The sequence below is a fragment of the Camelina sativa genome, chromosome 11 (genome assembly GCF_030686135.1).
Source record: "Camelina sativa cultivar CO46 ecotype springtype chromosome 11, ASM3068613v1".
NCBI classification, from domain to species: domain Eukaryota; kingdom Viridiplantae; phylum Streptophyta; class Magnoliopsida; order Brassicales; family Brassicaceae; genus Camelina; species Camelina sativa.
In genome coordinates, this window is record NC_141890.1 from 46,166,443 (window position 1) to 46,194,110 (window position 27,668).

A 27,668-nucleotide genomic window follows, 5' to 3' on the forward strand; every position below is an offset into this window, starting at 1 on the left:
AACTCAATGGGCGCTATGAGGTGTTTTTAATTTGACTCTTGTGATTTTTAAGATTGGTCTAATTAATTACGTACTAATCTCAAAGTTTATAAACCGTCTTCGTCCATTATAAGTTTTATACACAAAATCGTATATTTCACTATGTTATTTCAGCATATTACATAACCCTCTCTCTTTAATTTATTTTTTTCGCTCCTCTAATAGTCATCTCCGTCATCTTCATCATTTCTTGATCGGAAAAAGTTTCTAGCCACGGCTGAAGCGGCTCCAAAAAACATGAAGAGAAGTAGGAGGTCGAAGCCACCACCAGCACCAACTGCCACCGCAGGACCAGGGGCAAAAAAGGAAAACGGTGACCATCCGTAACCGCCGTAACCATATCCGTAGCCACCGATCAAAGGTGGTGCAACCTGAGGATTCACGTAGATGTTTGTCCTGTGAAAAGGAAACTGTTTTAGGGATATATAAAAGGTTTTGATTTATATCATCTTTTTCGTTTGCGTTTATAACTGACTAATAAATTTGAAATGTAAAAGTATAAAATATAAGTCTCTACTAATGGGCTAGTGTGGATATGAGGCTGCTAAAAAAGCCCATGCATAAAGCCTCTTGTATTGATAAAAAGATGACATAAACAAATACAGTATTTTTATACGAGAAATTAAACGATTTAAGTTTTGTATGCTTCAAAGTATTTTTACCAACTACAAATCTTGAATCTACATGCAAAATTTTAAAGATTTTGTTTTCAGTAAGAATTTCACAATTAAGGTCTTTCTTACTTAAATCATATATTTGAAAAGTTAAAATCGTGATTAGAGACTTGAGAGCTTCAGTTAAAAAAAAAAAAAAAAAAAGTAAATAATAAATTACCTTGATCGGTTGTTAATTCTAGGAGGAGGGCGAGGAGCTGAAGACCGAAACGCTTGACCGCCGACTCTTCCACCGCTCTTAGCCGCAAACGCATCACCAACGTTTCCCAAAGCCAAAACGCCAACCGCTAGCGTCGCGATTGCCAATTTCGCCAACTGATTCTCATTTTTCCTAATCGATTAAATAACATAATCTAATAAGAGCAAACCCGAATTTTGAAACAAATAATTCTTTAAAAATAATAAATAAATTACCTGGAAGAATCAGTTTCGTCGTCGTGGTCTGGAGACTTACAACAGATTGAGTTGGGACGAGTGAGGTTAATATTGGATCTAGGCTTAAAACTGTGTCGGAAACTGAACGTGTTCGATGAAAAGCTCTGTCGTGAGGAAGCAACAGCGGCGAGATACATTTTTTTGTTGTTGTGTTTTGGTCTCTGAGATTTGGTGTTCCAGTAAGCTCTTCTTCTATGTTCTTAAAGATCTTTCACGTCTTCTTGGTTTTTGTTTTTGTAGCTCATAGTTTGTGATAAAACGATTGCCACGTGGGTAACAACTAGTGGCTTACTAAAGAACACATGTATCCACACGGATTAAGAAATCCGGTTTATGTTATCAAATAGGTCGGAAGAAATAACCGAACCGGTTAGTCATCTAACCAAACCGCAATATACGGTACTCTTGGTTTAATTTGGAATACTCGAGTCAACAACTTCGATTTTTTCTAATGCGATTATGCAACTTAACCTTCGTTGTGCAACATGTGAACCGCTGCTTCAAACGAAACAATCCAAAACTTTAAAAAAGATTTTTTTTTTGTTGAAAATTAACAAACCCAACTGTTGAACTTGAATTACTATTGAACTTTATATAACGAAAACGTATAAAACCTAAAATAGTATTTCTCTTTTGTTTTTTCCAAGAGATGGGAAACGAAAACACATGGTTATAATTAAGTCTAAAATCATGAAGAAGGAAGATTAAAAAAAGACCCCAGGAGTTTAGATGAACTTAAAAACACACATATACTTAACCAAAAAAAACTTATTTCTCTCCTCTTATAAAATCATCATCATTATCATCTGCTAAACAAAAGGATCTTCTTCCTGTTCTTCCTTGATCATCTTCTTGTTAAACTAAGTCGGATCTTTTATTAAACGGTGTAGTGACCAGCTGTCTCGATGTCAAGTCCCTTTAGCTTCACCACTGACTCTACGTGTCCTTTAAGCGTATGGAGTTCCCTAAGCCTGTAAAGCAAACACACAAAAAGCCCTAACGTTAGCTTGACTCATAAGGAACATAAGTTTTTTTCTTTTTTTAAGTCATCCATTACCTTGCGATCTCAGCTCGTCTCTTGGCTTGATTTGCAATCTCGGACAGTTCCCTGTAACCACCTTTCTCTGGGAGAACGTTGGCTGTTTCAGTGTTCTGGAGACCGTGTAATGTCCTCTGCGCATGAGCCCATTGTGCTTCTCTCTCCTCGATTCCATAGTTTTGCTTAGTGGTAAACGCAGTCTGTTTTTTTTTTTTTACAGAGAGATTTTGTTTGATCTTAGAAATCACATTTTAGAAGAAGAAAGGACCAGAGTACAAAAAGAGTAAATTAAGAAAGCAAAACGTACCTTGTTGTCAATGAGATTGTTCCAGGCTGTTCCGGCTAGTATATAACGGATTGCGAACTTCATTATGTCTAATGGAAAGTAAAAGACAATACTGAAAAGCCAGATAACTCCAGCCCACCCCCATCCTATTCCTTTGATTCTTGCAAATTCCCAACTCCCGTAAACCGCAATCAATGTTGCAATCTACAAGGTCAAGTTTATGAATCATTGAAGAGAGTTTATAATGAATTAAAGAGGAAGAAGAAGAAGAAGAAGAAACAGTATCATGTTTAAATGCTTACCGCTTGTGCTACCCAGAAAGCAATTAGCAAGAGATATCCAGGACGTTCTGCAAAAGACCAGCCTCTAGATCGAGTGACGAAGATAAGAGCTTGGCTCACAATACTGACTTGCAAGTATAAAGCTGACATCATTTCATGGTCGCTGCCTCTTATGTCTTTCACGTGGAACGTTCTCTATAAATTCACAAACAAAAAAAAACAAAAAACAGAGTTAATGCTTGTGTGACAAGTAATTGTGAAGAGATATTTGTTTATATGTTATGTACCGGGAAGAAATCGGTTTTGTATGCAGCCCAGAAGAAAATAACAGTCACTATAGCCATGTAGCCTCCAAGAACAACGCCAGTTGCGAAGATTTCTTTAAGTTTCCAGCTATCTGGTGTAGGAGAAGGCTTGACTCTGTCCTTTGAGATTGTCATAATAGTTCCTGTTGAGTAGTACGTAGTATGAATGATGTTAATTATGTTAGCCTTCTATTGAAATAGTTGTTGTAAAGAGAAGAAAACTAACCATCGTTTAATATAGCAATGATCAAAACCATGAATGGTGAAAAGTCGAACTTCCATATCAGAGCAATGAGCATGAAACCAAACTGTAAAAAGGCACAAAGAAAGAGATTATGAACAGATGATATTTAAGAACGCATACAAGATTGGTTACTTACCACAATACGGATGGTAATTGAGACTGCATAAATCTGTTTAAAATAAGATCAGAAAACATAATCAGAACAAGTGATACTGGTGAAAAGGTTCTAAGAAAGTTATAAAGCTTAGATTAAGAGAACATGGCTTACTGTGTAGTTCTTCATTCTCTGGAAGATGGCTCTACTCGTTAGAACCGCGCTGATGATCACACTGAGACCTGGCTCGGTAAGGACGATATCAGAAGCACCTCTAGCAGCGTCAGTTGCATCAGCGACAGCGATACCTATGTCAGCTTTCTTCAACGCAGGAGCGTCATTCACACCATCTCCTGTCATACCACAGATATGCTTCTTTTCTTGCAACTTCTTCACAATTTCGTATTTGTGCTCTGAATGGATTTGGTAAAAGAAACAAAGGACAAATGTTACAGAGAGAAGAGCAAGTTTGTGTTTCGAAACAAGATATGAAAAAGGTCTTCAACCAACCTGGGAAGACCCCAGCAAAGCCATCAGCTTTTTCAATCAACTCCTCAACAGGAAGGTGAGCAATGGCTTCGTCTTTGTGGTTACCGAGTAAAGAAGCGGATGGGTACATGTTTGTTCCCATTCCAAGTCTACGTCCAGTCTCTTTCGCAATAGCAAGTTGATCACCTATTTAAAACCAATGGAAACATAAGTAAGAAATTTAAGAGTGTTTTCACACAAAGCAAATAGTAATGTTTTAGATGTAAACCAGTAATCATCTTGACGTTGACACCAAGTTCTAGAGCTCTTCTTATGGTTTCTGCACTATCATGTCTTGGAGGATCAAACAAAGGCAACACACCAACGAACTCCCATGGACTACCAGAGCTTTCTTTTGTTTTCTCAGGTACAGTCTGATACAAAAGAAACACAACATTTCACATCAACTCTTTTCATATTGTTTCTTCCTTTAAATTTGTTACAAGATGTAAAACAAATTTTCTCACCTGTCTTGCAACAGCTAAGGACCTGAGTCCACGCTCAGCGTACTTATCTATTGCAGAGTGGACTCTCTTCCTCAAATCAGGTCTCGCGTTGCAGAGATCAAGAATCTGAAATCATAATATAGTTAGCTTTTTCGGTTAATCATTAAAGAGAGACACAACAAGTAACTTAAAGTACAAAGAAACCATCAGTTCTAGTTACCTGCTCGGGAGCTCCTTTGCTTACTCGGTGCCAGTTTCCGTTGCCATCGATATACGTCAAAGCGGTTCGCTTATCAACTGGATTGAATGGAAAGAAGTGAATCTCTCTAATTCCAGCTCTTGCCTGAAAGAAACCAACAAATGAGAACAGAACATTCCGTGTTCTTCAAGAATAAAAACAGAGTTTTATATGTATACCTCTTTTGGATCAGCAAGCATTCCAACCATAGCAGCATCAATAGCATCTTGATTCTCAACTCTTGAAGCCCTAGCAGCAAAAAGCAAAACCTCATCTTTCTCAACGCCTCTAGCACAAACCTCAATCAGATTCTTGTCAACACTAAGCTTGTTCAAGGTCAAAGTCCCGGTTTTATCGCTGCACAGAACATCCATACCAGCCATCTCTTCAATAGCGGTCATACGTTTTGTGATAGCTCCTTGCTGAGACAACTTGTGAGATCCAATAGCCATTGTCACAGACAAGACAGTAGGCATTGCAATAGGGATCCCACCAATCAAAAGAACAAGAAGGTTGTCGATTCCGTCTCTGTAGTGTCTGCGTTGGATCGGATACATCACAATGAGCTCAATCACAATACCAACAGCTATGGAACATATACAGAAGTTTCCAATCGCCGTAAGAACTTTCTGGAAATGTCCAACTTGGTTTGTGCTGTCGACAAGATGAGCCGCTTTACCGAAGAAGGTATGGACTCCAGTGGCAATCACAACCGCTTCAATCTCACCTTGCTTGCACGTAGAACCAGAGAAAACTTCTTCTCCTGGACCTTTCGTTGCGGGAAGGGATTCACCGGTTAGAGCAGACTGATCTACTTTTAAAGCATCGCCTTCAAGAAGACGTGCATCAGCAGGAATGATGTCACCTAGCTTGATGCTCACGATATCTCCAGGAACAAGAATTGAAGCTTCTTGCTCTGACCATTTGCCATCTCTTAGAACCTGCGTAACAAAACAAATAATATTAAAACCTTGAGGTTATATATAGCTTCAAGATTGTATCAAACACAAATAGGAGTTTGAAGAGAGAGACCTTAGTTTTGGGAGCAAGACCAGCCATAAGAGCAGCAGCAGCATTTCCAGCATTGTTTTCTTCGATGAAACTGATGGTTGAGTTGATAACCAAAAGACAAACAATACCGACAAAATCTTGCCAGTCCGGTGGCTTTCCACCGCCATTAGCCAAAGCAATAGCCATAATTGCAGCTGCTTCCATGACCCAAGAGAGAGGGTTCCACATAAAACCCAAGAACTTGAGTAATTTGCTTTCCTGTTAAACGAAAACACACACCAACAAAACACAGTTAGTGACTTATGACTTTTTAACTATGTTTAAACCAAAACTACATAACATGCTTTGTTACCTTCTTCTCCTCGAGTTTGTTGGGACCAAAGATCTGGAGTCTGTTTTCTCCTTCTGCCCCAGACAAACCTTCTCTTGAACATTTCAACTGCTGGAACACTTCTTCAATTGGGATTTTCTCCTGCAAGATAAACACAATAACGATTCAATGATCTCAAAAAGTGTAAATTATTTAATCTTCTTCTACACAAACAGTATAATAACCTTTTACCCCCACACACACACACACAAAAAAAAAAAATAATAAAAAAAAAAAAAAAAAAAAAAGTAAAAAGTAAACAGCATGCAGATTTCTAAATTTCTAAGTTAGAAGATGAAAAGACCATTATCTTTTAATTAGCGTATGATAATAAGTCTCAGAGGCCCAATTGAATTAAAGGCCCAATGGCACGGAACGTATAAAAAATAGGGGCAAATCTGTCAATATAAGATGGGATCTTAAATTGAGTCCTGATTTTGAAGATTGGAGTTTACTAGTTTAGTATTTATCTAGGGAAGTGATTAAACGGTTGATAATGCGATTTCCCGTGAGTATGAAAATTCCAAAAAAACGTACTAATTAACACCCAATATTTTGACTAAAACTTATCTAAGAAAATCTCAAAATTAGGTAAACTCATTAAGAAAGAATCATGTGAAAGTAAAAGAGTACTTTTATTAAAAAAATAATAATACTTTTCGCTTTATTTGGTAACTAAATAACATAATTATAACTAAATATTCTGGTGATTCTGCGATTTGTATAGACTAGTGCAATGGCAAAATCTAGTAGGAAAAAAATAAATAAAGAAAAAGCCAAAAAGGTACCCAACAAAATCTGAGATCAATATTAAAATTTTATTTTTTTGTCATGGATTCTTTTCTCATCGCTAAATGAAACCAAAAAAAAAAAAAAAACACTCAAGCTAAACATGAAATCAAAACGTTCAATGATCTAATCGATGTAAAGAGAATTATGTTTGTAGAACCCTAAGTAGATCGAATCGTTAAGTAAAAAACATAACACAGAACTAAACTTTTCTCTCGTTAACAATCTAAAACGAACGTAACGAAACTAAACAAAGAGTAAAGAGAAGAAGTTCATACCAGATCAATATTCTCGTTCACGATATCCTCGAGCCCACTCGCCATCTTTCCTCTCTTCTGCCGCCTAGCGTCGTCAAACCATACACAAAAATACAAAAATCGTTATAAACTATATTCGCAAAAGCTGCGGAAGAACCAAGCAAATAAAGTAACGATAACGAAGCTATATTCCAAACTTTGAAAAAATAAAAAAATAAAAAGAGAGAAAGAGAAATCAAAGTTGAAACGAACCAGATTCTTCGGAGTGAAGGTGGACTACGTTAGGCTTATTTGGTGGCGCGCTCTATTTATATGCATATCTCCCTTACCCGACGTCGTATATCACCTCTATTTTATTCTGACATTTATCGTTTTTTTTTTTGTTAATTGAAGATTATTATCGCTTTGTCAAAGAGATAATTTAGGCATTTTAAATATTTATCACTTTGACTTGTTTTTTTTTTTATGTCATTAATATATTAAATTCTGTCAGATTTTTTTAAGTATGACTATCTGAGAGACCAGGTCCTCGTTCTGTTATTGAATTTCATTGAGGAGGACACTTTTGTCTAATCATGTCCTACGGTTCATATTAATATCTCTCTCGATTTATTATGAAGTTTTCTTCCTTATGTAGTCAAATAAATCTTATTAAATTGACAAAATAATATTTTAAAAAATCTTATTACTTTGATTAAAAAAACATTAATATTCTCTTGATTTTTTTTTTACATAAATTATTTTAATTTCTTTCAAGATAGTCATAATAAACCAACAAATATCCTCATTAATCGTTTTAATTATCTTGAGATAAAATAAAATAAGTATTACTATACATTGAATTGAAAATTTCTTTCGAAAAAAATAAATAATATTTAGATTGTTGCAATTTTTACCTTCCAACATACATGATATAATAATGCAAATCTAAATATTGTAAAACAGGAAAAAATAAATCAAACTGCCTTATTTTGAAAGAGCAACGGCGTTAATTTCTGGTATAGATGACATATTTTACGGTGATGGTTCTGTTACTAACTATGGTAAAAAAAAGGTTGATGGTCTAGTAATCTCGTGACACGTGCCTATTCTTAAGCTGTGGCTGTTACAGAAGACTGATTCTTGAAAAATAAGATTGCTTTTAAAGCTTTCTGTAAAAGGAAAAACAAATAAGCTTTTGTTAAAATTTCTTTGCTCTGACGACAAAAAAAAAAGATTGTTTTGCTCTTCTGACATGTACCAGAGAACCAAAAAAAAAAATTAGTTTAAAAAGGAATTATATTCTATAACCAACAAAAAAAATTATAATTCAACAACTAACTATTCTAATCATAAAAAGCTAATATACACTATTTAAACTATAATATATACTATATTATCTTTGCTATCACTACCATCCCCAACTCCTACCACCTCCCTACCACCGCCAACCCCACCCCTAAAACCATACTTCCCACTTCCTACAACCATCCGGTGGCCACCACCATCACCACTAGGGTTCTCAATGTACTATCTTTTAAAGTTTAGATTTCTCCAATTACTAACGCCAGACCACCGCCAGACACCGCCGGAGAACCGCCAGACCACCGCCAGACCACCGTCAAAGAACTACTGTCGGAGAACCGCCGGAAAACCGCCGGACCATCGCCGGAGAACCGCTGGACCATCGCAGAGAATCGTCGGACCACCGCCGGAAAACCGCCAGACCATCGCCGGACCGCCGCCGGAGTACCGCAGTCTCACTGCCGAACCACCGTCCACTACCACCGCCGTTCATCCCTATCCACCACTATCCTTAAACCAAAAAACCCAAAATAGTAATTTTGCCTTACCCTTATTCTACTTTTCTAATTTTTTTGAATAGATGGATATATTATTTGTTAGTTCTTTTTTTTGCTACTGAACTAATTCACCCTAATTTAAATGACATACGTTTATTTATTTTTTTGTCAACGGTGTCAATAATAAGATCATCTTTTTCTTCGCAATCGATTTATACAAATCTATGTGTAGAGAAAATAGCGTAAACATATATTATAGTGATATTTTGGAACGTTTTACCATAATGTATAGTTTGGTAAGTAGTCTTTTAACCTTTATCCCTTAGCTGTAATCTTTCTTTCAAGTAGGTGTTATCTACATTTCTACTAATCTAGATACAAAACATATAATCTTTATGAAAAAGATTTAGAAATAATAAGTTGGATTGTGGGGAGTGGGGACGAATTACGCAGCGTTGCAACATATGTAACGTAAAATGATGGTTCGTACAACCTCTCACGTACACAATCCACTCAAAGTGACGTAGTTTCTTTGGCCTTTGCCTTTGATGCATCTCATGCTCTCCAGGTCCCACGAACCTACCTCAGTCGCAAACGCATCTTAATTTGCTTCGTAAAGGTTATTAGTTTGCCCCAAAAAAAAAAGGTTATTAGTTTTTTTTGCTAAACACACTCAAAAGTCTTAAAATTAGAATATTACATTATTTTGCTCAAAAAAGTTCCTTGGGCTTTTCTAAATCTACATACACAATTTCAATGTTTTTAAAAAATTATACTTTAACCGTATGATATGTATTAAACACTTTTCAGCTTTCAACGATACAGTATACTGTATATGTGTATGAACAAACATGTTTTCCACATTCCAACCTATGTCATTTTATGGTTAACTAGCAACTCGCTACCACCTGATGTGCAAAAATCACACTTCGAAATTTCTTTAGCCTATATGATCTCTACTCATGTTATCGCCAATGCAACATGAGCAGTATACTAAAACTTGTAATCTTGTTATTGCCAACCGTAACATGAGTAGAAAATCGATGATGCATAATTATAACCATACCATGTGGCCAGAAAGAAAGACTAGCGAATTTATTCGAACCAAACATAGTGAAGAGGTCTTTTTTTCTCTTTCTTTCTTTCAATCCTCTCCTTGGCTTTTAGTATACTTTTTCTTTTGGTAAATTTACGTTTCATCTTTAATATTTTTATTTTATATTTATATTTTCTATTCAGTTTTGTTGATAATAGATTTTCTTGAACGAACAAGGTTCTATAATAATAATAATAATAATAATAATAATAATAATAAATAATAAATAAAAAAGGATAAACAAAACACATGATAATAGAATCTAATAAACAATATATGGAGAAATAAACGCTAGGCGATGAGTAAATGTTGAAATCGAATCATATACAAGAGGTGCTTGTTGGAAGATCGTTGGACCAACGCTGATTGCGATATTCATGTTCGTATTCTCAATAGTAGTATAGTAAATCTTAGAAAACTACTATATATACATGAATTTATCTTAAAAACATTCACGGTATTATGGAATTTTATTTCTTTCACAGTTTGTAAAAAAGAAAAAAAGGAATACAATAGTGGGGGATTTTAGCATCTCGTCGAAGATATGAATGGATAGAGAATTTTGCAAAAGTGTAAAGAAACAACCGACCAAACCCACTTGTTCTCTCACGTCCTTTTTTATATAAGTTGAAATATCTCTAGAAATCAAGTTTTATTTCAAATTGTAATACACAAAAATATGTATTTAAAACTACAAAATTGTATGATTTTTTTAAAGGGCCAATATAAATATATAATAACGTGTTTAGTAATTTTTTTTTTTTTTTGCAAATAGCATCATAGAGAAGAAGTTATAAGTTTAATTTATAAATTGACAATCAATTTTTATCTTGATTTTGTTGTATGAATTCATAACTCATAAGTAACCATGTCAATTCGTTTTCATTAAAGAAGATAGACTTTAAATAAAAAAGTTCAAGGCTCAACGAGAGTATAAGGAATTCATATAGGCATGGCGTAAAAGGATATTGAATGTTACTAAGCTTACCCAACAATACTTTAGTAAGCCCCAAAAATTGATATTTGTCCTATTAGTTGAGGTTATAACTTTTAACTTAGCTTTATTATTGTTGATGTCAAAAGTAAACCTGCTACGGTTTCAAAATCAGTTTGCACCTATGATTTTGTACCATACCGAACCGACATGATATAACCAGTTATTATGAAAAGTTGTTGTTCAAGTTTCAACTAAATCCACTACATATCTATTGATGTAACTAGTTTTGTCTAGCATTTATTAAAAAAAACATTGCAAAGAAAACTAAAGGATAAACAACTGACATTTTAGAGGGTTTCCGAAAGTGTAAAAGCAAATAGAAAGCTCGGACAGTTCAATAAGAAGAAACACATTTGAACGGTGAAATTTAGATTTGGCTTTGTGATTATATCAAACGTAAACAAATTCTGAACCAATTTTATTGCTAACTTGGATCAAAATATGTAAGTATTGGAACGCTTCCAATTGTTTCTAAAAACAACACTTTTGTGTGTTGGCCAACAATATCATTGAATATCGAAGTATCCATTTTCTTTTTGAAAAATTATATTACTAAAAAAATAGGAAATTAAGAAAATGGTAAATGGGGTTTTTCCCATAGTGAGCAAGATGAACACAAGTTAGAGTTTAGGCTGTTTTATGCCAGTAATACAATGAAGTGAATGTTTCTATATAAAGATGTTTTTTTTATGTGGATATTTAATTCTATAAATAAAAATCAATTTTTTGTCATATAAACTATTTTTCGATATTCTTAATTTGTATTTTTGAGGTGTTAACCAAAACTATTGCAATGAATTTGTTTTCAACAAAATCATTGGTCAGTTCAGTTACTAGTACCAAATAAATTATTTTTTCACTACTAATTCAAAATTTAAACCTATAAATATATTTGCAAAAAATTCCATATCTACTTCTTAGGAAATTGTTATGAATTTCAATCACATAATCTCATTTATTACTGGACTATTAATATTATGGGCTTAGACATGAGCCCACAAAATATGAGAAGTAACCTTCATCTAAAAAAACCAACGGGCGTTTTATCTACTTGACCCGACAGAGAATTTTGGATCCGGATAAAACCCGACCCGATAAAAACCCAATTAGCTCATACGGCCGAGATTTTTCCACCAAACTCGACGGTTACCACTCGTTTCTTTGTCCACCATCTTCCCTCTCTCTCTCTCTCTCTCTCTCTCTCTCATCCCTTTTCCCAAAACAAAAAAATTCCGATTATCTCACGCCGGATTGTTTTCAATCGCCGTCTTCATAATCTCCGGCGCGACTGAATTATAGTCTGGTAACTCTTTGAAAATTTTCATGGAGTGGGACAGTGGTTCCGATCTAAGCGCCGATGATGCTTCGTCAGCTGCTGATGATGAAGAAGAGGGAGGTCTTTTCCCCGGCGGAGGACCAATTCCGTATCCAGTTGGTAATTTGCTTCATAGGGCGCCTTGTGGGTTCGTTGTTACCGATGCTGTTGAGCCGGACCACCCTATTATCTATGTCAACACTGTTTTCGAAATGGTTACTGGGTATCGTGCTGAGGAGGTTCTCGGAGGAAATTGGTTAGTCGTTTTAATGTTATTTTATAGTGGTTTAGGGTTCGGAATTGATGCGAGGAGTTTCTTAGTAGCTCACTTTTCTTGTATTTGCTATGCCGAGTTTTTTGGCTACTTGGTGGAGTTTTGATTAAGGAAGGATCGTGTTAGTTTGAGTATAGGTGAGGAACGTAGAGTTGATTGCCAAGCGAATTACGTTGGAATTTATAGATATTGGTAATCTGAAGTTGCTTCTGGGGGATGATCACTTGAATTCGTAGCTTTAGTACGGAGGTTTTGGTGGAATGAAAACGAAGAGATGTCTTGTTAGATAACCATAGGTGACTTTTCGGAATTGTAGAGAACCCTTGGACATATCTGTTTGTGCGCCTCAATATTATGTGCTTAGGAGGCAATTCAGACGGTTACTCTGTGATTGTGATATTAGTCGAGCTGTTTTAGTTGCTCTTCGTGTTAAGCAAACTGGGAGGTGTATATATATATATATGGGTCTGCAGTGATAAATCAAGCTATCCCTGTGTAGTTTTTTAGGGGTCATAGGCTCATAGCTAACTTAGCTAAGACAAGAATATCTTTAGGTTACTTAACGTGTAGTGAACCAATGACTAGTAGGTTCATTTAAAAAGATTAAGCCCAGTTCGTGTGGTTATATGTTAGTTTGCCATGGGACAAGTGGTTGTAGGTTCCCTCTTTTCTTCATATTGATAAGCTTAAAGTTGTCTGGGGGAGCTGATCAATTCAGATTAGTTGTTACTGTTGAACAGAATGAATCTCTGGTCATGTTTTAAGCTATGCTTGTTTGGTGTTTTTTTGGTTTTGTTATCAGTCTCTATATGCACGGCCAATTTTATTGTCTATGGCTTTTTTCGCCTAAGTAAGTCGGAGATAACTTTGTTTCTTGGTCTTGAATTGTTTCTAAAATTTCCCTGAATTCTGCAGCCGCTTCTTGCAATGTAGAGGACCGTTTGCTAAAAGAAGGCATCCGTTAGTTGACTCTATGGTGGTATCCGAGATAAGAAAATGTATTGATGAGGGCATAGAATTCCAAGGCGAGTTGTTGAACTTTAGGAAAGATGGATCTCCGTTGATGAATAGATTGCGGCTGACTCCTATTTATGGAGACGATGATACTATCACCCATATAATTGGAATCCAGTTCTTTATCGAGACAGACATTGACCTTGGACCTGTTCTTGGTTCTTCAACAAAAGAAAAATCAATCAATGGGATATACTCAGCTTTAGCAGCTGGGGAGCGCAATGTTTCCCGAGGGATGTGTGGGTTATTTCAGCTTAATGATGAGGTTGTGTCTATGAAGATATTGTCACGCCTGACACCAAGAGACGTTGCGTCTGTCAGTTCTGTATGTCGCAGGCTGTATGTGCTGACAAAGAATGAGGATCTTTGGCGAAGGGTTTGTCAGAATGCATGGGGAAGCGAGACAACACGCGTATTAGAAACTGTTCCTGGTGCAAAAAGACTCGGTTGGGGCCGCCTTGCTAGAGAACTGACCACCCTTGAAGCTGCAGCTTGGAGAAAACTTACCGTTGGAGGTGCTGTTGAGCCGTCTCGCTGTAACTTCAGTGCTTGCGCAGTCGGGAACAGGGTCGTTCTCTTTGGAGGAGAAGGTGTGAATATGCAGCCTATGAATGACACCTTTGTTTTAGATCTTAATTCGGATTACCCTGAATGGCAACATGTCAAAGTGAGCTCCCCACCTCCGGGACGCTGGGGCCACACACTCTCTTGCGTAAACGGCTCCAATCTGGTTGTATTTGGTGGCTGTGGACAGCAAGGTTTGCTGAACGATGTGTTTGTTTTGAATCTCGATGCAAAACCTCCTACTTGGAGGGAGATTTCGGGTTTGGCTCCTCCTCTACCAAGATCATGGCACAGCTCATGCACCCTTGACGGAACCAAACTGATAGTCTCGGGAGGTTGTGCAGATTCTGGCGTTCTTCTCAGTGACACGTTCCTCCTCGACCTCTCGATAGATAAACCAGTGTGGAGAGAGATTCCGGCTGCCTGGACTCCCCCTTCCCGGTTAGGCCACACACTATCGGTGTATGGAGGAAGAAAGATCTTGATGTTCGGTGGTCTTGCTAAAAGCGGGCCTCTGAGATTCCGTTCGAGCGATGTCTTCACAATGGATCTAAGCGAAGAGGAGCCTTGTTGGAGATGTGTGACCGGTAGCGGAATGCCCGGAGCAGGAAACCCAGGAGGAGTGGCCCCACCACCGAGGCTGGATCACGTGGCGGTTAACCTCCCCGGAGGAAGAATCTTGATCTTTGGCGGTTCGGTGGCAGGGCTTCACTCAGCGTCGCAGCTTTATCTACTTGACCCGACAGAGGACAAACCGACTTGGAGAATACTAAACATTCCAGGGAGACCGCCACGGTTTGCTTGGGGACATGGCACTTGTGTAGTGGGAGGTACACGAGCCATAGTGCTGGGTGGTCAGACGGGAGAAGAGTGGATGCTAAGTGAGCTACACGAGTTATCACTAGCGAGCTATCTCACGTAACGAAAGAGATCCTACAAACGAAAGATGAAAAAAAGGGTTCTCTGTTAGGATACTTGGAGCTTTAGGGAGAGTGACTCAGTGGTGGGACTTTGGTGCTGCTCATATTTTTTTTAGTCCTTCTTCTTCTTCTTCTTCCTCATTAGGACTTGTAGTGTTTATAATATAAATAGTGAAAATGTTATACCTATCTCTCCTTTGTCTATCTCTCTAGGGCTTGTATCTGTTGTTCTCTTTGAAGTTTGAATGCTTTTGAGGAGTGCATTTGTGTTCATATTCTGTAAATTTTTATTTATGATTTTACCAAAATTTTAATAAGATCCTCTCTTGTCTCTTCTTATGCTTGATTTGTTGGAACACAATTTTCAAGTTTTCTTCCAAATTTTATTACTTTGGAGGCTTATTAATAATATATCCAATCATAGAGTTTTTCAAATGTATCTTATTACATAAGAAAGAAAATAATAATAACTAATGAAAAAAAAAACCAATTTAACGAAAGAACAAAAACAATTGGGGGCCTTCGTATCAGAGGAGTGAGAGAATCTCTCGGTGGAAATTGGTTTAAATTTTAAAACCCTTAAACACAGCCACCGTTCTCAGCCGCATCACATCCATGTCAGAGCGCGACCGCCGCGAACGAGAGAGGGACAGGGACCGTGAACGCGACCGTGATAGACGCCGAGATAGAGACAGCCGCGACCGTGACCGTGACCGTGAAAGAGATAGAGACAATCGTGACCGTGAACGTGACCGAGGGCTTAGGAGCAAGAAGTCCCGATCTCGTACTCCAGACCACCACGCACGTCCTCGCCACGTGCGTTCTCCGGAGAGGTATCGCTCTCGTTCCCGCTCGATTGACCGTGACCGTGACCGTCAGCGACACCACAGGCGCAGGACTCCCACCCCAGATGCGCCGTCGCGGAAACGGCCTCGCCAGGGTTCAGTAGACGACGAGAAGGAAAGGATCCGCAAACGAGCTGTGTCTGATTTCGTTGACGAGATTGCGAAAGAGCCTTCTTCTGCTACTAAGAAGAAGGATAAACAAACAAGCGATGCTGCTGATAACGGCGGAGGCGGAGGGGAAGCTGAGGAAGGAATGGATGCGAATGAGATTGAGATGATGAAGATGTTAGGGATCCCTACTGGGTTCGATTCTACTAAAGGGAAACCAGTTGCTGGTGCTGATGTTAGTGGGATTAGAGCTGTAACTAAGCGTCAGCCAAGACAGTACATGAACCGTCGCGGTGGATTTAACCGTCCTTTGCCTGCTGAGCGTAACCGCTAGTCTTCTCTCAAGGTTAGGGGCTTCTTCTCACTTAGCTTCCCAAGTTTATTGTTTCTGTGATTTAGTAACAATCGAATTGGAAGATAGGTTTAGCTATCTTGTGTTGGTTGGTTTAGTAGTTAGTGACTTGGCTTTTAGACTTGTTGGTTGCTTTAGAAGATGAACTCATCAGGTTCAGCATTATGGGGTTGTTCCTTCTCATTTTTGTTAGTCTAGACCCTCACAAGCTGATAGATAGATGGTTCACTTGGTTCTTTTGATGTCATCTTTTCAACTAGTTAAGTTTAAATACATAGTTGAGATGAAACCACTCGTGTGTTTCTCTTAGTTCTTTGTTTTGATGACTCTCTGGTAACATCTTACAAGATTAAGTTGTGTGAATCACTGACTATCATCCCACCTTAGCGCTGGTTTTACTATTTTTGTCTCAAACAGCTGAATTTAGAAATTACTTGTCATTGAATGGACATAAAGGCGCATCATTTACTCTTGAGTAGATTAATCAGTTTCAGTTTTTATAATTATTAACTAGAATCTTTGCCTGTCGTGTCTCTGCATCCTGTTTTTGTTTTCGCATTGATCACTTTCTCCTCACTTCCTCTCCTTTGAACATATCTTGCAGGTCCTTCACACACTGTCTTTAAACACTAGTCGAAAGAATTGAATGAGGGTTCGAGCTGCACTTCCCAGCAGCAATTCTTCCCCAGACTGTTCTAATGTCCCCGGAGAACCAAACATGTACTCTTTTGAAATTAGAAACAACTCATGAGTTATATCGCATTTTCGGGATTTAGAATTGTTAATGATTGTGTGTAATCTCCCAACTCTTAACTTTCAGACTATGATTCAGTTGATGTCATGCCTATTCGTTTGAGTTTTTCACTAAATATTAAAAACATACTGGCGCTTGCATAAAGTAAGTAACTTCATTCCAAAAAATATCGTTACGGTTACAATATCAAGCAAACTGATAAAAAGGCCGATATCAAAAGCTTTAATGCCAGAGCTTGAGGCAGATTCCAGCAGTCACAAGTCCAGGCATTGAGGAATTTTTGCTGAGTATTCTTTCTGAAAATGTATCCACAAGCTGTTGTCCCAAAGATGAAAGATCCTCCATAAAGGTCTCAACAAAGATCTTCACAACTCTAACTTCTCTGTCAGTAGCTCTTAAGCTATACCATGTCAAGAACCTTTCCCTAAAACTCTTGTCTATATGTCCTTCTTCCTCTAAACATCTAACAGTCTTCACAATGTGACCCAAGTCTTTACCTCTTACTCCATTTGCGGCTTTATGGAACTCAGGTTTCTCGTTCACTGATACTGTTCTTGACTTGGATCTTTTATTCACTCCTTGCTTTCCCTTAAAAGTATCTCTCTTGCAGGGTGTCATAAGCGAGTCTCTTCCATCTATCTTGTTAGCTTTCCTTTTTACGGGCCTCTCCGCTTCAAGCTCAGATTCTACTTCTCCTACACTATAATGTTCAACGTTGTCCTTGTTCCCATTTTCTTTGCTGCAGCTTTTACAGACATTATTAGATTCATCTTCGGGCAAAGATGGATTACTACAAAGACCACTACTTGAGTTTGTCAAAGGGCTTTGCCTGGCTCCAGCTTCATTTCCATCATCCTTCAACGTTGAGAACCGAATCTCGGACTCACCTAACTCACCTTCCTCGTTAAAGGACACGACTCTGAGACAGAACTCGGTTTCGGGTTCAAGTCCGTGGATGGTAGACCTCGTCTCAGGTAGATAAACAACAGAATTCACCTGAGATGAGGAGGACTCTTCGTCCTTCGACTTTCGACAGAACATCTTGAAACCCGTTATCCGGTTTTGCAAAGAAGAAGACGGCTCCTCGGAGTCTAATCTCACAGTGACTGACTTCGCTTGAATCTCTTCTACTCTCGTGCTCATCTTGTCACCTAACAAGAACTTAAGTGAACACATATATATATATATATATATATATCTTGGGATTTAAAAACCAAAGTAATTTGTGAGCAGAACACTAACCTTGTCTTGAAATAGATTCTGATGGTGAGACCATTTTGTCCAGAGCTTCCATAGCCAAAGAACACAGTTTCTGAACTTGTGCCCCCGAAGAAAGTCTATTGACGATACCTCGAGCCATCTTCATTGCCCAACCGGACAACGGACCCACGTCACCCTCTAGCTTCTTCACTGCCTCATCCATGAGTTCCAACAGATTGCGATACTTCCTTGTACCTCTCAACAGCTTCTGTCCTAGAGAAAGACGGTAACAAAGTATATCCACACGACGCGTCTCTTTGGCCACCTTCACTTGTTTCCTCCAGCATCTGTAAGCACTCACACACATTACATTACATTACATTCTCTAAACAATACTCATTGAAAATCCATATCGAAAAAACCATACCCAAGCAAGTCATTATCTTTGCCGCAATAAGAGCAATAAAACCTACCATCAAGATCATCACTCCCAATCCCAATCCCATACCTATCTTGCTTCAAACCACATTCAAGATGACAAGACAATCCACAAGCATCACAAGTGAGCCATAGACTAGGATCCTTATTATCATCAAACTTTTGACAAATGCAGCAAGAACACCTTCTACAAAACGTGTCATCGCTTCCTAACGCAGCCCTACAAGCTAAATTCTCACAGCAAATGATGTAACCGATGGTTTTCTTCTGCTTCTTCCTAGAGTTTCTAGGATGAGAGCAAGAAGTCTCCCCTAGAGGACGAGAGACAAGACTCAGAAGATTCTCAATAAGTTTGGGTTTGGCTAAACCAGTGTACTTCCTCTCTTTCCCCATCTCAGCACATATGATCTTCATAATCTCATTCCTGCTCCATGAATGCAAAAGCTCCGAAGCTTCTTCCGGCTGGTCAGACAATGCGTGGATCAATTCTCTTCTTTCACTTACATTCAAACCGTTTGGTTTAGAAGACTCAACGCATTCGTTATCTGCACCAACAACAACAACAACAAAAAGAAAGACCAATCCTTTTAAACCCTAAAATCTCCTGTCAAGATAAAAAGAAGCCAAAACGTACGGTTAAAAAACTAAAAACCAAAAGAAGAATCACAAAAGTTTCCAATTTTTTTTTTTTTTTGGGGTAAAACATTTTAGCAAAGTTTGAAACTTTGAATGAAATCTCTCAACAACCCGTAAACAAAAATGACGAGGAATCCAAAGCGTGTTTGTTCATCATATACATGTATAATAAAACGGCGTCGTAAAGAAAGACCTAAAACGCATGTATAGAAGAAACAGTTCACGTCGAGAAGAATGATAAATCGATCGTGTGTGTGTGTGTTGTTGTTGTTACCTTGATATGAAGAAGAATCAATGTTTTCAGGACTCACATTACCATCGAAACGCCAGATCTTCGAAAGCTGCAGATCCGATTTCACACCAAAAAGTTCCAATTATATATTTATGTTCCAAAAGTTAAAGCTACTACACACACACACATCACAACAATCTCGAGTTAAAATTTTACAAAGATATAAAAATAATAATAAAAAAAAAGGACCAAAAGATGTAATAATAATACTTACGATGATGAAGAACAACAAACAAGATCGAGGAAAAAAAAAAAACTCAAGATTTGTTTTTTTCGATTTTGAAAGTTTCAATCTTTAAACAACCTAAGAACTACCCATGAAATAAAGATACTACTTATCTCTCTCTCTTTGTGTAAGAAGAACATGTATGTATGATTCGAGAAGGACTCGGTCTTAATTAGAACCAAGTATTCACAATTTTCTTGAATTTCTTTTGAAAATAAATTTAATATATATATATATATAAATAAGTGAAACAAAATGAGGATTGGTTCGTTGTTCACCGAATGAGAAGTCTGCAGCAACAATAATAACATAGAACATAAAACTATTATATATAAAAAAAACAATACTTACCGAAGCAGCTTGCATTTTTTTTGTGTTCTTGGGTTTTTTTTTTTTTTTTTTGGGGATTCAGTAAAAAAAAGCTCCGATGATTCGTCTTCTCTCTTTCTCTCTCATTTTGTATTTTTTTCTAGATGTTTCTAAGAGAGGAGGAAACCCTCTGATGGATGAAACTTCTTCTCCTCTGAAAAAAAGCTTTTTTATTTTATTTATTTATTTTGTTGTAAGTTCTTAAGAATTTTTTTGGTTTTGTATATTTTAATAATAAAAAAAAGTTGTAAATATCTTCACGTGCTTTCGAAGATATTATGTACACACATATGCTTTGATTTGACCTGTAACCAATGCTTCACTTGTTTTTTATATTTTACTAGTATATCTTTTCTATGCTCCAAAACCTTACATTTGTAACCATTTAATTTGTTCTCATCAAGTTACTGTATATTTATTTATTTGATATATATATAAATTTTTGTTTACGAAAATGATTTTCACTTTTTGTTTCTTTCTCTTATTTCCCAAATTCTGATGACGTGAGAAGAGAATTATACTTTGCGATTAATTTAAGACAATCGCGCTAAAGCAGGGTTTAAGAATTTTGTGTTTTGTTCTAATGATAAAAAGTTCTGTCAAATATTTTTAAGAAATGCAAATTTAAGAAAACAATCACAAGTTTTTGTTTTGTATCACTATGAATTTGTGATGAACATTACTGTTTCATTTAAAAGGTTAAACATCTAGTTTATATATATATAGTTAAAACTCTTTAAAAAGTATTCAGTATAGTTCTTAACTAGCTTTTCATTCTACAAATACTTTAATAGTTTTACAGTTAAGCTATGATACAAGTACTAAATATAGCCATTAACAATTTAGTTTGCCCATGAAGATGGTCGGTCCAAATACCCAAAAAGCTCTTTGCCACGACTCGTTTTTTCTTAAAAAAATTTAGCATCCCATGTAGAATTTCTTCAACTAGGATCGGACGAGTGACTTGTTTAACAAACAGAATTATGAATCCATATTCGTTTATAATTATGTTAGTATTCGTGAACCAGTGATTATGACCAAGACAAAGAAAAATACATTAGTTGTTAATTAGTTTTGTGATAGAACATGTTCCAAATCTCCTAATGTAAAGAGACGGTACAAGGTGAGAAGGGGTGGGGTAGGAGTAGGACTAACTCGGTCCAACCCAGTCTTCAATCCACGTATTTATTATGGCGTTCAATCTTATTTTTTCAACTAAATAATTAGCAATTGGAGTTAGGGTTTAAATTTTGTAATTTAAGGACATTTTTTTAACCTAGTTTACTTTCAAATGCTAGCGCAGTTTATTTGTCTAAACGATACAATACTAGAAACTCGCATAGGATATGTTATGATTTATGAATTCTACGTGTTTTAGTATTCTTCCTCATTTGATAATTCAATCTATTTTATCTAAATCATAAATTACGAAATCAAAATATGTGACCATATTATAACAAACACTGTTTAATTTTTCTTTTTTAACCAACCATTTGGTAGGCTCATATACCAGACAATGTTTTACTGCAATTTTGTCATCACATAAGAACAAATTTGATAAAGAAACTAAAGGACCAATATCACTTTGGCATATATATATATATATATATACATATAGTGACGCTTATCGTAAAGCACAATGCCAAAGGGCGTAACGCACAAAGTACCCTTTGACAAAGATACTATTAATACTTTGTCGTCAGAAGGAAAAACGATTTTCGTTGGGGCATTGGTTTGACACATCTAGCGCAGTAGCGCTAAACTGTTATGTTTGTACAATATTTTGGACAGATTTATCTGCCGTTTGCTCTTTGACATTGTTCGCAATCAACAGTTGAAAAATAAATAAACTAGACCACAATATTCAGATTTACTTGTGTTGATGTATTCCGATGAAGTAAACCATATACTGTAGATGAATTAACACTTATATTTTTATTAACTGAGTTTATTATTTCTATAATGTTATAACTTTTGAGTCTCCTTAATGTTAAAGCATAGTGGTATTTGTAGAATTTTATTTATAAATTCATTACGGATCCTATTTCTTGCTCTATTATTTTCCATTTCTTCCTTCCAAAAAGAAGAAGAATGTCAAGAAAAAAGTTCGTGGAGGTATAAACACTTTCAGTACGATACAAATCACTTTACTTTTAAAAATCAGTAACACAAGTAGTACCTCATCAGTCATCACCAGGAGTTACACTCAAGTCAGTCTTATGTATTCGAATGAAAAAAGTTCTTAATCTCTGCATTATAGAAAGATATATATGCGTTTATGTTCAGTGGCGGAGCTAGGAAATTAGTTTACCAGGGTCAAAATAAATTTTAAGGTGTCAATTATGTTGTTAAACTTTTTTATAAGGGTCAATTGTGCTATTTTACCATGGTCAATTTGATTTTTTCTTTAAAAATTTAACCAGTTTTAAAATTTCACTAGGGTCATTTGACCCAAATGATTCTATATTGGCTATGCCCATGTTTATGTTCATATCATAGTGAAACTAACAAACGCCATTGGGAGACAAAGCAGAGTAAGGTAGTGCAGATATTGAAAAGATATATTGAAAATAGAGACAATACAATAATCTCACAAAAACCTGAGAAGGTCTAGACAAGCAAATCAAAGGCAAAAGGAGTAATGAATTGCAAAACACTCACCAAAAGCAGTCCCTTCTGAAGCGGACAAAACAGAGTACTTTTACTAAGTGTGAGAAAAACAAATTAGCTCTGATTTCTATCCTAAAATATAGTTCGGCTGCTACTTAGAGAAACCGGTGACTCACCTAAACCCATTTATCAAAGAAATAGTGTAAACGCCAATTGATACAACACCAAAAAAAAAAAAAAAAATCCCCTAATATCATTGCTACGTACGTCACGATTCAATTGTTAATTATCAAAATTTATCCATGTAATCCAGTCAGTTATCTTCTTATCTAATTTGATATCTTCATATGGATAATTTCGACGCATATATGTCAGAGAAAACAGTTGTAAGTAGTCGTAGTCCGATCATTTATACTATTGTATCCATGCGGCAGCTAGTCGCCTAGTCCTAAACTTAATAAAGAGTATGTGTATACAAATCCAAGCCTCTAAAAGAATGAAAAGAAAAAAAACAAAAGAAAGTTAGAAAAAGGGTCTAATTTACACAACTTGATCATCCCATATGTTGTTCAAAAAAAAAAAAAAAAAAAAAAAAAAAAGATCATCCCATATAAGACACCATTCATTTATAACGAATGTGTTATTTCCAAACCCATTTGGTTTTCACTATTTGGATGGTTTTTAACGTTACGCCTTAGCAGTCGATTTCCAAGATGAAATATTGAGCGTAGAGGCAGATGTTGAGACAAAATACACTACTAGATATTTGAAAAAGCTTACATCAAGAAAAAAAAGAAATGACGAAAAAAATACCATGCAAACGATATTTTAAGCTACTGAAGATTAGATTGTTTTGCATTTATTCACATATAGTTCCATCTTCAATAATTCATATTGTCCACACAACAACAAAAAGTTGAAAAAAAATTATATAAAAAAAAAAGTAACAAAAGTTCTGAAAAGTGAAAAAAGAACCCATAAGGCCATTAAACAAAGAGTTAGTACTGTCAGATCCAGCTAAATTCGTGGTCAGTAAACAACCATTAAAAGTGAAAAAACTAACAGATACATTTTTAGAACCTACTTAAACAATAATAATCTAAAAAAGAAAATATCTTTAACTCAAACATAGACTTTCTTTTCCTACATCTTTTTTTCTTTTCTTTTCGCTCTCACAAATTAGGATAAGAGAGAACTCATTCCAACCCAAAAACCGGTGTCTGCAAAACAGAGAGATTTGACTTTGCATTTTGGTAAGAATTTGAAATGTTGTTGTTATTAATCCAGTACCCTTCGTTCGCGTTACCTATTGCTGTTGTTGAGGATAGTGGAATAGCCGAGACAGTGCTCGATGCACTGGAATGATTGTTATAATACCCTTCAGCCCCAACATAAGCACCACCAAAGTTGTTTTCGCCTTCTTGCAATAGCGGCATTATAGCATAACCTGGAGAAGGGTTATGAAGATCCGACACAAAAGTTCCTAATGGTCGCATCTCGGCTTTCGTGTTTGCCTGGAATCCAAAAACGTTGGACCAATAATGATCAGCCGGGTCTGGTTTGATCGGTATCCCGGTGTGGTAAAAAGTTCCTCCATGGTCATGGACCGGTGTTGCCACGTCGAAGGTGAGCGACGGTGTGGTCAGAGAAGGAGGTTCGGGTGGAGTTAGATCAACGGTTTTCTCAGCTGTTGTTGTTGCGGTAGCTTGGGATGGTTTAGGCATTAGTCCACCCACCGGGAGATTACAACTAGCAATCGACTTGACATCGTAGCGACTGATGTCAAAATTGGTGACAGCATTAAGCCCGCGGAATTTGATCGCTGCTATATCATAAGCCTCTGCAGCTTCTTCTTGAGTGCCTGAAGTTTAATATCCAATTACGTTTCTGTTAAAATCATTATCAAAACATATAATTATAAATCAGAACTTAACAATATTTGGAATGTAACTCACTAAATGTGCCGAGATAAAGGTCTTTGTTGCCTGCAACTCTTCCAATTCGTGCCTGCCATCTACCATGCTGATGATGTCTGCGTTGTTGCAGTAAAGTTTGAATCATTTAAAATAGGAACATGACACATTAAGAGTAGTTCATAGAACTAATCAATTAGGAATAAAAAGATCTAATGGTTAGGAGAATGAACAGACCTAGTGACACCTCTGTACATGGACGCACCCCTAGAGAATCCACTGCTTTTCCTTTAATTATAAAAAGAAAACATAATTTGGTTAAGAAACTAGTTTGATTTTCTTGCAACATTTATGAGAACAAAAAGAATGTATCGCAAGTTAAATTATTACCGTCTTAGAGAAGCAACGAACTCTTGTCGAGTCATATGTTTCATCTCTTCAAGTTCAGATTCGTAATTCGATATCTGATTACAAGTATTTACCGGGGAATAAGTATACAAATTATGAAACTTCTCCAGAGAAATTTTAAATTAAGAGAGTAAATTACCGGGAAATTAGTGGTAGTAGTAGGACCCCAATACTTAAGAGCAGCAAGGTCGTAAGCTCTAGCTGCTTTCTCTTCCTTATCATAACCACCTGAACATAACAAATACAAGGGAGAATGATAACATTTCAGAAGGGAATTAAATTTGACAAGAAATAAGAAAGGGAGATGGTATGATAATGATGAAATAAATTGTTTACAGAGAGAATTTAATGGAACTCACCTAAATAAACTGCAGCACAATTAAAATCATCACAAAAATATCAGATTGTCCACGGTTGGGTAATCATTTCACGTCACAGAGACAAAAACACAGCGACGTTAGATTCTGAGAGTGACCTCAGAAGTTAAAAAAGTAAAAGTAAAAAAGACAATAACGCGCATTATAGTAAATATCAACAAACAAACGCATATTTCACAGCGCATTTTAAGTTGAAGGTGTACCTTGTCTTCCTTTTCTGCTTTGGCCTTCTCTTCGGCAACTATTGTCCCATAGATGAGCTTCGTATCTTCCCGTCCATCTATGTCTGTTTAATTAATTAAATTTTCAATTATCACTAATAATAATAAACACATGCATTTTTTCACATACAAAATTAAAGACAGAGATTTATATATTAACGTAATAACGTGACACAAATGTTACACTATCGTTTGGTTATTATATAGGGAATGTATAGTTTGTTAAACGAACCTTGTGACTCCTCTATAAATCGAAGTACGTTGTCCGAAACTCTCTACGCTCTTCTTCGGGGTGGGCGAAGTCTCTGGGACAACTAGAGGGTTCTGTTGTTGCTTGTGTACGCTCGAGACTTCCGATGAGTGACCACCGGAGTAGTTTCCGAGGAAGCTAGCTGCAATTGATTTCAGCTCAGAGTCGTAGATCTCGGCGGCTGAGGGAGGATGAAGAGGTGGCTGTAGGTCGGAAGAAAAGACAACGCCGCCGAGAGATTGCATTTGTTGCATTGGTCTTGTTGTCGTCGTTGTGGCTCCACCGCCGAGAAAATTTTCGAGTTTAGGACCGCCGGGGTAAATGGAAAGGACCGCCGTGGCATCGCCGGTTGAAACTCTCGGTGAATCATCTTGCCGTTCGGCTGAAAATTAAATTCATATGAGAGGGTATTGAGGTAATTAGTGTTTTACTCTAAAGGAGACAATATCTAGTGAAAGATTCTATAGGAACATTAATTAGATCTAGTACATAGTATAACTCATTAGATTAGATTTGACTGATTTCTAAGTACACTTAAAAAAAAAGAAAAGATAAAAGATAAATAGAAGTATTGAATTGAGTATAGGCTACTAAATCTAAATAAGCAAAAGTTTAATTAAACCAAAAAGGGTAAAGAACTGGTCTAGGTGCAACAAAACACACAAAATTGGTTTGTCCTAAGTCATATAAAAATTCAAAAGACAATAACACAAAACAAAGTAACAAACTAATAAGTTGAGAGAGAAAGAGAACCTGGTGAAGTGGAGAAAGCTTGAAAGAGAGAGAGGTGAGAAGGGTGAGGATGTTGATGATCAGATGTCGAGGAAGTGAGATTAGGGTTTGAGGAAGAGTTGAAGTTGTTGTTGTTGTTGTTGGAGAGAGAGAAAGAGAGCCAGTTCTGGTGGGAAGAAGATGAAGAAGAAGGAGACAAAGAAGAATCATAGCTAGAAGAAGAAGATTTGTTGTTATTGTTCTTCATCTTTGGGAATAGGGTTTTTTCTCTTTGGGGACTCGTGAAGTCTTTTGGATGAGAGAGATAGAGTGAGAGATTTATTACGACTTTGGAAATAGTGGAAGGTCTCGTCTTTTAACTCCCTTCCTCTAGGGTTTGAGAGATAGATAGAGAGAGAAAGAGAGAGAAAGAGAGAGGACACGACACAGATATAGAGGTCAATATGAGAGAGACGAGTGAGGAAATGTATGAGAGAGAGGAACAGAGAAATAGAGAGAGAGATAGGAATAGCACGACGGTCGAGACTCTGTAGTTTATATTCGAACTTCAACGCTAAAAAATATATCAATATTTTGATTAGAAAATTACATGCAGAGACCACGTAATCATATAAAACAATTAGAATGTCGGATGTATATATTTTAGCTAATGATAGTTTCGTGTTAACTAGTTTTAGTATTAACTTAAAACTACTAAATAGATAACATTCGCACATCTTTTTCTTTTTTTAGGATTCTTTTTAATTATTAACTTAGTTTTAATATTAACTTAGTTTCATCTTTTTGATGTGATTTAATGTGATTGTGCGAGATTTTTTTTAAAAAAAGAAAATATTTTATTTATATAAGTATGCAATTTAAATAAGTATGCAATTTAAATGTTAATTTATAAGTTTTATAATTGTAATATATTTAAAAATATTATATTAATTTATAAGTA

At 36.4% G+C, this 27,668-nt stretch overlaps 6 protein-coding genes across 7 annotated transcripts; 2 read left to right on the top strand and 4 right to left on the bottom strand.

Moving 5' to 3' along the window:
* Positions 1-85: 85 nt before the first annotated feature.
* Positions 86-1,607, bottom strand: LOC104726288 (uncharacterized). The gene is made up of 3 exons (XM_010445117.3): positions 1,128-1,607; positions 874-1,044; positions 86-435 (listed from the first exon to the last, which is right to left on the bottom strand). Exons 1-3 carry the CDS (start codon positions 1,283-1,285, stop codon positions 198-200), a joined length of 567 nt encoding a protein of 188 aa, XP_010443419.1. The 5' UTR covers positions 1,286-1,607; the 3' UTR covers positions 86-197.
* Positions 1,608-1,712: 105 nt separating this feature from the next.
* On the bottom strand, positions 1,713-7,675 carry LOC104726289 (ATPase 3, plasma membrane-type). The gene is made up of 17 exons (XM_010445118.3): positions 7,289-7,675; positions 7,058-7,121; positions 5,973-6,092; positions 5,642-5,878; positions 4,789-5,550; positions 4,592-4,714; positions 4,393-4,497; positions 4,155-4,299; positions 3,908-4,072; positions 3,572-3,810; positions 3,440-3,472; positions 3,286-3,367; positions 3,042-3,202; positions 2,776-2,949; positions 2,495-2,677; positions 2,206-2,387; positions 1,713-2,119 (listed from the first exon to the last, which is right to left on the bottom strand). Exons 2-17 carry the CDS (start codon positions 7,100-7,102, stop codon positions 2,026-2,028), a joined length of 2,850 nt encoding a protein of 949 aa, XP_010443420.1. The 5' UTR covers positions 7,103-7,121; positions 7,289-7,675; the 3' UTR covers positions 1,713-2,025.
* Positions 7,676-12,020: 4,345 nt separating this feature from the next.
* LOC104726290 (adagio protein 1) lies at positions 12,021-15,332 on the top strand. Its single transcript, XM_019232908.2, has 2 exons — positions 12,021-12,481; positions 13,415-15,332. Exons 1-2 carry the CDS (start codon positions 12,234-12,236, stop codon positions 14,997-14,999), a joined length of 1,833 nt encoding a protein of 610 aa, XP_019088453.1. The 5' UTR covers positions 12,021-12,233; the 3' UTR covers positions 15,000-15,332.
* A 103-nt stretch (positions 15,333-15,435) lies between these two features.
* LOC104726291 (uncharacterized) lies at positions 15,436-17,149 on the top strand. Its single transcript, XM_010445121.3, has 2 exons — positions 15,436-16,296; positions 16,907-17,149. The coding sequence occupies exon 1, from the start codon at positions 15,613-15,615 to the stop codon at positions 16,282-16,284; it is 672 nt and encodes a 223-aa protein (XP_010443423.1). The 5' UTR covers positions 15,436-15,612; the 3' UTR covers positions 16,285-16,296; positions 16,907-17,149.
* A 42-nt stretch (positions 17,150-17,191) lies between these two features.
* LOC104726292 (protein VERNALIZATION INSENSITIVE 3) lies at positions 17,192-20,356 on the bottom strand. Of its 2 annotated transcripts, none has more exons than XM_010445122.3 (5): positions 20,200-20,356; positions 19,605-19,671; positions 18,684-19,239; positions 18,299-18,603; positions 17,192-18,207 (listed from the first exon to the last, which is right to left on the bottom strand). In XM_010445122.3, the coding sequence occupies exons 1-5, from the start codon at positions 20,212-20,214 to the stop codon at positions 17,279-17,281; spliced, it is 1,872 nt and encodes a 623-aa protein (XP_010443424.2). In that variant the 5' UTR covers positions 20,215-20,356; the 3' UTR covers positions 17,192-17,278. The 2 variants fall into 2 exon arrangements, with proteins under 2 accessions (XP_010443424.2, XP_087330379.1); XM_087474253.1 differs by lacking the exon at positions 20,200-20,356 and adding an exon at positions 19,837-19,928.
* Positions 20,357-23,788: 3,432 nt separating this feature from the next.
* Positions 23,789-27,231, bottom strand: LOC104726293 (AP2-like ethylene-responsive transcription factor AIL5). Its single transcript, XM_010445123.3, has 9 exons — positions 26,750-27,231; positions 25,979-26,378; positions 25,729-25,811; positions 25,508-25,516; positions 25,288-25,376; positions 25,131-25,204; positions 24,978-25,028; positions 24,783-24,859; positions 23,789-24,688 (listed from the first exon to the last, which is right to left on the bottom strand). Exons 1-9 carry the CDS (start codon positions 26,973-26,975, stop codon positions 24,024-24,026), a joined length of 1,674 nt encoding a protein of 557 aa, XP_010443425.1. The 5' UTR covers positions 26,976-27,231; the 3' UTR covers positions 23,789-24,023.
* Between the last annotated feature and the right edge of the window lie 437 nt (positions 27,232-27,668).

Bases quoted from the DNA above. Each gene is read 5' to 3' on its own strand.
- LOC104726292 (XM_010445122.3), bottom strand. The intron at 18,604-18,683 runs GTATGGTTTTTT...GAGTGCTTACAG, and splicing joins AAAGATAATGACTTGCTTGG to ATGCTGGAGGAAACAAGTGA. The intron at 18,208-18,298 runs GTTAGTGTTCTG...AGTTCTTGTTAG, and splicing joins AGAATCTATTTCAAGACAAG to GTGACAAGATGAGCACGAGA.
- LOC104726290 (XM_019232908.2), top strand. From the start codon at position 12,234: ATGGAGTGGGACAGTGGTTCCGATCTAAGCGCCGATGATGCTTCGTCA. The intron at 12,482-13,414 runs GTTAGTCGTTTT...TGAATTCTGCAG, and splicing joins GAGGTTCTCGGAGGAAATTG to CCGCTTCTTGCAATGTAGAG.
- LOC104726291 (XM_010445121.3), top strand. From the start codon at position 15,613: ATGTCAGAGCGCGACCGCCGCGAACGAGAGAGGGACAGGGACCGTGAA.
- LOC104726288 (XM_010445117.3), bottom strand. From the start codon at position 1,285: ATGTATCTCGCCGCTGTTGCTTCCTCACGACAGAGCTTTTCATCGAAC. The intron at 1,045-1,127 runs GTAATTTATTTA...TTAATCGATTAG, and splicing joins GACGAAACTGATTCTTCCAG to GAAAAATGAGAATCAGTTGG. The intron at 436-873 runs GTAATTTATTAT...TCCTTTTCACAG, and splicing joins AGAATTAACAACCGATCAAG to GACAAACATCTACGTGAATC.
- LOC104726293 (XM_010445123.3), bottom strand. From the start codon at position 26,975: ATGAAGAACAATAACAACAAATCTTCTTCTTCTAGCTATGATTCTTCT. The intron at 25,205-25,287 runs GTAATTTACTCT...ACTTGTAATCAG, and splicing joins CTACTACCACTAATTTCCCG to ATATCGAATTACGAATCTGA. The intron at 25,029-25,130 runs GTAATAATTTAA...TTATAATTAAAG, and splicing joins TTCGTTGCTTCTCTAAGACG to GAAAAGCAGTGGATTCTCTA.
- LOC104726289 (XM_010445118.3), bottom strand. From the start codon at position 7,102: ATGGCGAGTGGGCTCGAGGATATCGTGAACGAGAATATTGATCTG. The intron at 5,551-5,641 runs GTCTCTCTCTTC...TTTGTTACGCAG, and splicing joins GTCTTGCTCCCAAAACTAAG to GTTCTAAGAGATGGCAAATG. The intron at 2,678-2,775 runs GTAAGCATTTAA...TTGACCTTGTAG, and splicing joins CTTTCTGGGTAGCACAAGCG to ATTGCAACATTGATTGCGGT.